We start from the raw sequence: 12,288 nt of genomic DNA, 5'->3' as shown, positions 1-12,288 counted from the left end.
TAGTTATCTATTAGCCATGTTTCTTTTTGTGATAATGCCGTAGCGTAGGACTCCAGGAATTTTGAAGGCTGAACATGCTCAAAAGATGCCTAAAGCTTTTAGCTTTGATCATTCGACGCCGAGTGAAACGGTTCCAAGCCCGGGGGCGGATCAAATAGGAGTTTCCTGTGCACCCTCCCTAGTGTATATACAGTTTCGAAGCTTGCGGGTGGCGTGCCAACCCCTCATCACAACATAGATTGGTGTGCAACCACGTGGCAACCATAAAAGCAAATAAAAAATAAGGTGTGAATGAAAGTTCAGATGGGGGTCCATATGTTAAGGGCTAAGATTTCTGTGCAGTAAAAGAAAATCAAAGCAGCTACAGTGTGTTCATTTATTAGCAAAAAGACATGTTGAATGAGAAGCAATGAAAAGACTTAAATACCCCCCGTGTACGCAAGAATATTGGCAGTGAGCTGTGTGTATTACCTCTTACCAGAAGTAGGAAAATTAAAGTTTTCATGTTGTTCATATTTCATTGGCGTGTAGAACTGGGTCTCATTTCTTCTCTCTACCAATTAGTTAAAGAGAAAACACACTTGAAACTACTACTACTACAACAACAACAACATAGTTGCAGAATTAGGATAAATAGTTGTAGCAGACAATGTCGACTTTAATTGTCATAGCTCTACAAGCATAGTTCAAAACACGCGCGCACGCACAGGAGAAGAGAACCCACCTCTACAAGTATGTCTTCAATCTAATCAACTACTCCTAATTAACTAATTGCATTCATTAAAGGAAAAATGTATGGATTTACTTTCTTGAATTGAAAGCGTCTTGTGCTACCTTGGTGATTTGAAGGTACGAGGACGCTTCAAATACTCATATATCTTAAGAGTACAAAATGTTCGTATGTCACTGCTCAAGTAGAGACATATGCTAGGAAAAAAATCTAGCCAAATTAAGCTATCCTTTTATGCTTTCGAAGTGAAGATCATCATTGTGTACTCATACATTCGTTTGAGTCATTTGTTGCATGAAATCTTCCTATCAAACAATCTTTCTCTTGCTTCCTTGGCCTGTAAAGTTGAAACCAGAAATAATCAGAGTTTTTAATGCGTGAAAGTAAAACTAGAAAAAAACACCATTTTCATCTTTTGTGTTAGCTAGCTACCAGTTTTTCCCAATCTGTGAGACCAGTAATAATACAGAGCAGAATAGCTTGCACTGTTGACCCCATCAATAATCCACACCAAAGGCCCTTTGCTTTCCAATTCCAAACAAATCCCATGAGTAAAGAGGCAGGAATTCCGACCAAGTAATATGATCCTAAAGTAATATAGGCCCCTATATGTTGCCATCCACTTCCTCTTGCTACTCCTGATGCAGGAAAAAGAAAGCATGTTAATAACCTACTACTAGTAATTAACTGCATTTCAACTATCTGGTAACCATTTTGAATACTACAATAACAACAATCCTAGTGTAATCGCACAAGTGGGATCTAGTGAGGTTAGTGTGTACGCAGACCTTACTCCTACCTTGTGAAGACAGAGATGTGTTTCCGAGATACCCTCGGCTTAGAAAAAAACATAGTCACAACATATTTAAAAAGAAATACATCAACGAAAAAGCCATGGAAAAAGAAGCAGTAACAGCATAATAATAAGACAGCCGAAGCAAAAGAAACAACCGGTTGTGATAGAGATCTACATATAAGAAAATACGAGATGTAACCATTTTGAATGTTGTTTATTAAACTAAACGAAAAGAGTGATGGAAAAAATGACCTGATAATACAGTAACTGTACTATAAACGATGATGGAGAGGCAGAGAAGAGGAGTAATTTCTGTGATAAGATCGACGACTTCTTGTTCATGTGTGAAAGCATATCCCCATACATTACGCAAGGAGAACAGAATTCCACTTGCCAGAAGAAACTCTGCAGCTGCTAGAGTGAAGACTGCATATATAGAAACTCTTGCTGCTTTTGGATTCCCAGCTCCTAACTCGTTTGAAATTCGAATGCTACAAAATAGTTATGAAGTAATTTAAGAATGACATTTGAACCATACTACGATCCTATCTTTACACCAAACATAATCAGTGTTAGGAAATATGTTGAAGAGAAAATTAACCTTGCAGCAGCACCGAAAGAAAAGGGTAAGTTGAAGTGTATTGAAGAGGTTGTAAGGCTGCATATCCAAAGAAAATTCAAACAATGTACCTTGTGTGTTAGAAATTTATAAGGAAAAACATAATCAGACTGTAAGGCATGAAATGGAATGTGAAAAGGTTGTAGAGCTGGATACCAAATAGATAGAACAGAAGTCTCTAGTTGTGGATTTGGCAACAATCCACCGAGTAATGTAATTATCTCAACTGCCCACCATCTCAAACTATGAACAAGATATAAAATTAATAATGGAGGCCTTATCAAAATTCTGGAAATACCAAACTTATATATAAAGTTGACAATTAAATATGTACCCAACCATTCCAGCAGATGGAAAAGCAGATCGGATGAACTCTGGCATAACAAGAAAAACATCCTTTGAGAAAAAAGGACGTGTCTTTTGACAGGTTGACGAAAACTTCAAATAAATCACAAGCAAGATGACGTTCAACCAATATGATAAACCGATTGCTATTGCTGCACCAATGGTCCCAAAATTAAATTTAAATATGAAAGCCCAACTGAGAGGTATGTTAAAACATAGAGAGACGACTGAGGTCCATAAGAGTGGAAGGATCAAGCTTTGAGCCTGGAAATAGCAAAACAATGACTGAAGAATAGCATAGGGAAAGAGAGTTGGTATGAGCCAAATTGAATATTTTCCAGCTTCAACAGAGATTGATGGGTCTTGGCCAATCCATAAAAGCAAATTTTCAGTGTAGATCCACACAAGAGATATTGGCAAACAAAAGAATAAAAGAAATATGACAGCAGCATAAGTAATAGTGCCAACTTTCTGATACTGCTTTGCTCCATAGGCCTGTCCACATAAAGTTTCTAGTCCACTTGCCATTCCAAACTGCAGCACCAAGATTCAGATTCAAACAGCTTTAATTAGTCAGAAAATTTAAAAGAGAAAAAGGAGGTAGGTAGGTAGCTTACAAGAATAGCAAAGCCAGTAACAGTGCAATAAGATGTGGCGATAGAGGCACTAGAGAGGGATAGTTCACTTAAGTGACCCAACATAAGCATTGGTGCATAGCGTAAGAGGTATTGGCACATCGTCCCAACTATCATAGGAATTGCTATGCGACTCACTTCTTTCACCTCTTCTTTAAACACCACCCTTTTGCTCATCACATCATTCAACGGCAGAAGAGCCTCTTCCATTTTCTCAAACCACTCCTCTTTCACACTGCCGATGAATTGTTCACGCTTTAGGCACCGATTGATATTCAATGGAGTAGTTCGTAATCTATCGGAATTTAGGGGCGGATTTATAGGCAAAAATATAGGGCACGTGAATCTATGGTCTCTCCGTAAAATTAAATATTTTATGTATGTATTTTCTAAAATTGACGTATAATATTAACCCACGATATTCATGTTTCAACAAAGTTGATACCCATGTACTTGATTCGACTCGGGGAACCTTAGATAAGACTTAAAATTTGCCCAAAAGAATCCATTGATATCATATATGTGCAGGTTGACCAACTTGAAATTTAATGGGATTTCTTGGAATGAGTAACTGAATACATTTTTTTATTCGATTATATACTAGTACTATGAGGGTCCTATATAAACTTGAATAAAACATGATATGTGTAGTGGCCAAAAAGATCCGGTGATAATTTTATAACTTTTTTGTCTTTCTCATGGAACATTTTTTAAACCCATATATATTTATAGGTCATTGAGTTGACCTACTTAGAATTTTACGTGATCTCGTGGAATGAATCAGGGAATACCAGTTTTATTATCTGATCGATCCTTATTCGAAACTAGGTTGTAGTACTGTTGAATGACATGTGACATACACAGACCTATCCGATATTATTTGAAGCAATTTTTTAGAGACCTCTCTGTATGGGTCGAAATCTGACCATACTAGGACCAGCGCAAAAAGAAATGACGAGGGGACGATTGAGCCGTGGTTGTATCCATATGGTACCATAACGACGGATATCTCGGCCATGGCCGAGGTCGAACCATCAGAAGGCCCGTATGGCAAAGTACATGTCGTGGCATTTAGGGGGAACGACCCAAAGAACAATCGGCGGGTTAGGGTACTCTGGTTAAGGACCATTTGATAAAGGGGAATATTTACTGTATATATACTAGGTAAGAGAACAAGAACAGGGGACTCTCTCGGCTTCATCTAAAAAACACAGAACGAGAGAAGGCTTCTGAGGAAAAAAGAGAGAAGGTTTAGATTTCGGCCGCTGATCTTCGTAATCATCATTATAGAATCAATAATGATAGATCTTGTAGCCATCAATGGCATTCCACCCTTTTCTCCTTTATTCTTACATTATGGAACAGTACATCAAAGAATGTAAGTCTGCCATTTACATTCAATACCTTTTGTAATCTTAAAAAGTTTATGAGCTTGATTATATCCTATTCTCTTATTCTATATGCTTTCGTCTAGAGTTAATTACTTCTGGCTAGGATTTACCCTCTCTTTTCTCATTTAATTAGTTTACAAAAAGGTTTAATACTTTTTGGTCAAACAATTTGGCGCCGTCTGTGAGGATTTTCTAGCTAAGATCTTAGTTCCCTCTAGATCTGTAGTCAGCCAGAGTTTCACTTCCCGGTTGTCGTAGCCTCTCCCTCTCAATATAAACACCAAACTTGAGAAAGTTGTAGGTAAGCTTTTGAAGTAACCACACCAACCAGGGTCAATTCTTTGCATGAAATCGAAACCATGTTTGATATCTATACAAAATTCACGTCTTACTGTAGCGATGGGTTTTGTACGTCGTACGAGCTCTTAAAGTGGGATTACGGTCACTACGCACTGAGCACGTCCGCAATCCTATTTACTATATTAACGATATGTACCGATCTATACTTCCACCTCTTAGGAAGGGACGATAGCCTACTGTGTGATTCTTTGAAATAACCGGCTTGTCCTGCCTTATTTTTGTACCCATATAAACGGAGTGTAATTTGTGTACGGAGTATAACTTGTGTTTCCATTATTTTGTGCATATCGGACGGAATCGGACCGGCGAATCCAAACACGAGGTTACTAAATCTGAGGCCGCCATTCGAGTGCGGGGTAAAACGAGTCGTCCTGCAACTCCCCTCTCCCCTCGCCAACCTATAAGATCAAGGTAACATGCAATTTCATTTGGGTTTAACTTGTTATTTTTCTTTTTTGGATTAGGATAGGAACATGAGCATTCTCCCAGGTGCGCGAACAAGGAACAAACGCCACCAAATGAAAGAAAAATTCGACCTCATTCGAATCAGCAAAGTCAAAGATCGACCTCGCTCAAACCATAACGGATAACAATTCGACCTCGCTCGAATTTACACCCTTATGGCCATCGCCAAATGAAAGGAAAATTCGACCTCATTCGAATCAGCAAAGTCAAAGTTCGACCTTGCTCGAACCATAACGGGTAACAATTCGACCTCGCTCGAATTTACACCCTTATGGCCATCGGCCATCGCTAAATGAAAGAAAAATTTGACCTCATTCGAATTAGCAAAGTTAAAGTTCGACCTCGCTCGAACCATAATGGGTAATAATTCGACCTCGCTCGAATTTACACCCTTACGGTCATCGGCCATCGCCAAATAAAAGAAAAATTCGACCTCGTTCGAATCAACAAAGTTAAAATTCGACCTCGCTCGAACCATAACGGGTAACAATCGTACCTCGCTCAAATTTACACCCTTACGGCCCCCGGCCATCGCCAAGCGAAAGTTAAATTCGATGTCGTTCGAGTTAACAAGTCAAGGTCCGACCTCGTTGAACTCATGGCGGGTCATAATTCGACCTCGTTCGAATTCACACCCTTACGACCATCGGTCATCGCCAAGCAAAAGTTAAATTCGATTTCGTTTGAATTTCCAAGTCAAAACTGATTTCGCTCAAGTTGTCGAGTCTGAATTCGACCTCATTCGAATTCCCAATTATAAATCAGGGACTCATGACGGGGAAATTCGAGGATCTTTTTCAAAAAAAAAGGAGGAGAAAGAAAGTCAAAAGATATGTAACCAAAGGCAAAACGACTATTTTTATTCAGAAGATGTACATGCGCAATAGCTGCGCCTTACAAAAGGCCAAAAGTGGGCCCCCAAGAAAAAGATGAAAACAAACAACAACAAAAGAAAAAGAAAAAAAACTAAGTAATAAAGCTGCAAAATTTTCACTCGGCATCATCTCCACCGCCATTCTCCCTAGCATCGTCATCATCAGAAGGAAGCCCATCGTCAATCTCAGCACCCTCACCGGCCTCCGGTGTCGTAGGGTCATAACTGCAGGCAAGACAAGCCTCGCGTGCCTTCACCCGAGCATCTTCAAAACTGGCCTCAGGAACGCTCCCCGCCTCCCACAAGCCCTTATATATATCTCGTTGGGCCTCGGCATGAACCCATAGCTCGTACAAGCAGCGGGGAACACCAGCAGGGGCAGATTCTTGAGGACGGACTGAGCTAACAGCTGCACATTCTCAGCCTCGATAATCGTAACTCAATCTCCAGGCTCGAAGCATCCCGATCAAGTTCACCGATCCGCTCCTCAAGTCGTGCCTCCCTCAGTGTGGCCGTCACCCTCTCGGCTTCCCGCTCAGACCTGAGGATGCGGATAGTGTCTTCCAGCGCCGCCGCCCTCGCCAAAGCTGCCACTCGAGCCCCTTCGGCTCTCCAACTCAACAACCTTCTTTTCTAGCTCAGCCACTTTCTCCGTCAATTCTACACTTATATTGGCGACTCTGGAAGCATTTTCTTCAAGCTTAGCTCGCAAAGACAGCACATTCTCCTGAAGGTCCTCGAACTCCGCTGCAACCCCTTTGCCCACCTCGAGCTCCTCGTCTTTGACACTGAGTAACTCCTCGAGCTTGCTGCATCTGCAGATAGACCACATCAGTTCCTCGTCTCGTTTCTCTAACTCCTCTCTAAAGGATTGAGTAATACCGCCCGCCCTAAGTTGCACATGAATCTCTCGGCATCTGTTGCGATACCGGCGATACTTCGCGGCCATTTTCAAAAAGACTTCGGCCCTCGTCTCAGCCCTACAAACACTCTCGATCTCTATCATGTAAGTCTAAAAAAAAGAAGAGGGAGGAATCAACAAAAGCAAAATGGCACAAAACAATGAAAATGGCGAAAGGAAACTCACCCTTAAGGCCATCCGGGCCACACCACGTGACAAAGCGGAATCGTTGATCTCCCGAAAAGACTCACTTTCGGCGGTGGAGCACAGAAGATCAAATTGAGGCACCAACTCCACAATGTCCTCCAACAGGTTGAAATCTGACGGAATCTCGAGCACACGAGAAGGACCTTCCGCCCTCACATCGACCCTGGTAAAGCCTTCCTCGAATATCCTCATGTCCTCGGGATCGATGTCGGAATTAGATTCGTAATCATCCACCACCACGCCCTTCAACCTCTCATTAGCTAAAGAGGGGGCACGGCCCTGCCGAGACGATGATGGACCGCTCGGAACAAATGCGGCGGCCCTCGAACTCTGTCCCCCTGCCACAGTGGTCTCTTTTACGATCGAAATAGGCCTCGCCTCCGCACCTCAGCCAGTACCACCACCAGCTTCAGATACCGCCAAAGTAGGGTCGCCCCTCGAGGACGTCTCAACCAACGACGCTCTCTCCGACAACTTCCGCCTTTTTTACGGTGCCTCTTCACTACTGTCGCGGGAAGGTTCGTCCATTGAACGGACTATGGGAATCAGAATGTCTGTCCGAGAAACCTCCGAACGAACGGGCTCAGTCGCGGACGCGGTTCGCCGAACAACCAAACTCTAGATACCCTCATCCAGAGATGCCCTTGAAGCGGGTCGGGCAGAGGAAGCCGACTGGCAAAAAGCGAACGCAGGAGCCCTTGCCCTTCTCATTCCTCTCCGACCTGCCAATGAGAAGAAATTCAACCAAACAAAGATGAGGTAAAAGAAATTACGGAGTTAAAAACAAAGTAACAGACCGCAACGAGCCGACTCACCAACAAGAGGCTTGCACCCAAACTTCTCATGGAATGGCGCACATTTGAGAATCCCCATCGTAAGGGGGAGAATCGCGCTCACCCACTCGCGAATATCGGCAACAAGCGGAGGAGGTACTCTCTCGGCTACAAAAACAAAAACAAACCCTCAACGAGGTCATTAAAGGGAGACGACCGACAACCATCTTAAGAAAAAAATGCATAAAGTAAAGAAAAGAAAACCTATGGGAGAAATTCTATGTCTCAAGAAACCCTGCCGGGTTCTACACCACGTGCTCTGTTCGAACGTAGAAGAAGTTCTCCCAAAAGCAGCGATTTGCCTTTTCATCCATCTTCACCACCAAACCCCTGGCTCCTCTGTGACACATGTGAATCATCATACCCCTAAGAAAATGGGGGGGCGAAGAGGTGAAGCATGTGTTGTAGAGAAATTCTTCGGTCGGCCAGCTCCGCGTACTTGATGAGCATAAGGAAAAGCTTGTACACGTGCGGAGAGATTTGAGCGGGACACACCTTATAGAAGCGGAAGAAATCCACCACCAAGGAAGGAAGGGGAAGCGTGTATCCGATGACAAAGGGATACGCATAAAACGTGCAGTAGCCCGGACGGTGTATATGCACTATGTCCTGATCCGCCGAAACCAGTTCAATGTGATAAGGGACCCCCCATTTGGCTTTGAACACCGTGAGCGCCGCAGCATCCATCGTAGAAAAAATGAGTACCGTCAAAAAACCCTCGTCCTCCGCCATTTCTACTCCCTCTTTGAGTAGGGGTATGTCATTTTCCGGCAACGGAGCATCAACGGCTCTATCAGGGTTAGACGATACACTAGCCATCTCGTTTTAGATTGCGAGAATCGGGGATAGTAAAGGAAAAAAGTAAAGGCCATAAGAATTTTTTACAGAGAGGGAAATGTGAGAAACTGAAGTAGAAGAAGAAAAGCTGCGAAAACCTTTCTTGAACGATTGGGGAGCACAACGTTCAAATGGAAGATTTTCCCCTATTTATAGGGGCATAAGTACCCTGAGCGGGAAAGCCAAACGCTGCCATTTTGAAAATGGAAAGGGCACGTGAAGCGATGCGATACATAGAAAACGTGCGCCAGAATGACACATGATGAGCTTTAATGACATTCTGAGCTGACGTGACGGTCTGATGCAACTCCCAAAATGTCACATCGCTACCTCGCCATGAGGTACTCGCCCATTGCCCAAGGTGTTCAGATTTCTCACAAGATTTCTTATCGACGAAGTCCGCCGATCGAACTCGCCCAAAGACGACCTCAATAGGCGGAGGGACTAACTGTATGGGTCGAAATCTGAACATATGAGGACCAGCGCAAAAAAGAATGACGAGGGATCGATTGAGCCGTGGATCCGTATGGTACCATAACGACGGATATCTCGGCCATGGCCGAGGTCGAACCATCAGAAGGCCCGTATCGCGAAGTATATGTCACAGCATTTAGGGGGAACGACTCAAAGAACAATCGGCAGGTTAGGATACTCTGGTTAAGGACCGTTGGATAAAGGGGAATATTTACTGTATATATACTAGGTAAGAGAACAAGAACAGGGGACTCCCTGGGCTTCATCTAAAAAACACATAACGAGAGAAGGCTTCTGAGGAAAAAGGAGATAAGGTTTAGATCTCGACCGCTGATCTTCGTAATCATCATTATAGAATCAATAATGACAGATCCTGTAGCCGTCAATTGCATTCCACCATTTTCTTCTTTATTCTTACATTATGGAACAGTACATCAAAGAATGTAAGCCCGTCATTTACATTCAATACCTTTTGTAATCTTAAAAAGTTTATGAGCTTGATTATATCATATTCTCGTATTCAATTTGCTTTCGTCTAGAGTTAATTACTTCTGGCTAGGATTTACCCTCTATTTTCTCATTTAATTAGTTTACAAAAAGATTTAATACTTTTTGGTCAAACACTCTCCATCTCTACATTTATCTTTGTAAAACTAATTTCTTCTATTTGAGATATTAATATACAGTACATTATTTTGATGCTTTTTGTAGTTGAGCTATTTTTTTCTTGACTCGAAATGGGGTGTTGTTGCGAAGCGAGTTATCTATATTCGCGATTGATCATTAATTGATGGCTACAGTAGCGGAGCCACATGCATCCAAGGGATGTCAACTGACATCCTTCGTCGGAAAATTACACTGTTTAGCTCGGTAATTTAAAAAAAAATATGTATATATATACTATACAATGACACCCCTTGACTTCTTGGTTAGTTTATTTCTTTATATTTTGACTCCCCTTAAAGAAAATCCTAGCTCCGCCACTGGATGTCTGTACAACTAAACGAATAGTGTTTGGTTCCATTTCTATTAATTAACTAGTTATTTTTGTTTCGCGAGGTATAATAATAAATTTAAAATCTTCCTTTTTTTAAAATTCAATGGAGATATAGTAGTCCACTAATTGTGAGTACAATTTTTTTTATATTGTACCATTTGTTAGTAATAATAGTATTGAAGGAAATTACTTATTTGACAAATTTCATTTGTTTGAGAAATGCACTCTACATTTCCAATGATTTTTATTTCATATATACAGCAACTTCACTACTTATAAATCAAGAAGAAATGAGATGGGAAACAAAATAAAAACAAAACGGAGGAAAAAGGAAAAGCGGGTTACTCCTCTTAAAAGATAATGATGGATGCAACTATTACCATCGACCTGCAAAAGACAACACACCCTAAAGTCAATAAAATATGAAAAAGTATTTAAAAAAAAAAAGAATAAGAATGTGATGACCCGGTAGGTCATCTTATGTTTTAGAACCTAATTCTGCGCGTTGAAGCCTTAAAAATCTCATTTTTATCCTCATCGATTTGCGTGCACAATCCGAGCGTGTTTCCGGAAAGCTTTCATGTTAAAACTGATAAAAATATGAAATCCTAGCTTTGAAATCCATTTGAGTTGACTTCGGTTAACGTTTTGAGCAAACCGACCCGGATTCGTATTTTGACGATCCCAGTGGATCCGTATCGTGATATGGGACTTTGGCGTATGTCCGGAATCAATTTCGGGAGTCCCTAGCCCGAGTTATCGGACTTTGTAGAAATTTAAAAGTTAAAGGCTTAATGAATTTGAAAGGGTTGACCATGATGGATTATTATATGCAGCGGAAACAATCCCAGTATCAAAATTACATGTAATCTAGACAACTAGCATAAACGAAATTTCACGGGTTACCTCTTGAAGCGTGAACAAAACTCCATTATCACGTGAGCCTCCAATTTCACAGCAACTCAATGAATTCTCCACCACTCGCACGATCAGGATCTCCGAACGTTCCACGGTCTTCTAATGTGTTACCCAAATAATAACCGGAAATAGTAATTTCGTGTGGGCGAAATTTTCTAGGAAAAATGGCTGTAAGTTTCAGCCACCATATGCTCTTCCTCTAGGTGGAATACCTTATGTATTTATAACACAAGTTTTAAGGGTTAAAACCCTTTTCCAAAACCTGTTAGGTTTTCCTTTTCACCAGAAAACCGATTCCTTTATTTTCTATTATTTAGGCAGAAGCAGGGACCACAGAGTTTAATTAACAAGGCTCCAATTATGGAATTAATTTCTAATTTTTGAAATTAATATCTACCATAATTAATTACGAATTATTCCACTAAAAATTCGTAATTGCACTCCTTATTCAATTTCGAAATTCATTCATTAAATCTTATTTAACTCCTCATGTTATGATTCAAATACTAATCAATTATATTAGATTACTGACGATTTAATTTATTGATTATTTTCTTTAGACTTTCACTTAACTTATTTCATGTGTCGGATACAAAATCCACCGGGCGGGTTTACACATGAAAACTTATAAGCTTTCATAAAGGTGTATCATCAATCTCTAAACCGAGATATGGATTCCATCAACTAACTATTACTTCGCCAATGTACATTATTATTATCCAATTTACCAGGTATATTGACCCACAAAAGAATCTCGCCTTTTAATAAATCAAAACAATAATAATGTACACAGCTAATAATAATTATATCAAGATTAAGAGTATAAGTACATTTAATGGCTAGAGAGTTTATTTTATTAAGTCAGTATAAAATACTTATCTCTACTTGGTCCGTTCAATACATACA

The 12,288-nt window shown here is 40.8% G+C and overlaps 1 protein-coding gene across 1 annotated transcript; it reads right to left on the bottom strand.

Moving 5' to 3' along the window:
- Positions 1-484: 484 nt before the first annotated feature.
- LOC109244443 (protein DETOXIFICATION 14-like) lies at positions 485-3,596 on the bottom strand. The gene is made up of 7 exons (XM_019411539.1): positions 3,108-3,596; positions 2,480-3,024; positions 2,302-2,388; positions 2,128-2,184; positions 1,779-2,017; positions 1,163-1,368; positions 485-1,067 (listed from the first exon to the last, which is right to left on the bottom strand). Exons 1-7 carry the CDS (start codon positions 3,333-3,335, stop codon positions 1,014-1,016), a joined length of 1,416 nt encoding a protein of 471 aa, XP_019267084.1. The 5' UTR covers positions 3,336-3,596; the 3' UTR covers positions 485-1,013.
- Positions 3,597-12,288: the final 8,692 nt, after the last annotated feature.

The sequence above is a fragment of the Nicotiana attenuata genome, unplaced genomic scaffold (genome assembly GCF_001879085.1).
Source record: "Nicotiana attenuata strain UT unplaced genomic scaffold, NIATTr2, whole genome shotgun sequence".
In the NCBI taxonomy this organism is placed as follows: Eukaryota; Viridiplantae; Streptophyta; class Magnoliopsida; order Solanales; family Solanaceae; genus Nicotiana; species Nicotiana attenuata.
This window is presented reverse-complemented; position numbering and strand designations above follow the sequence as displayed.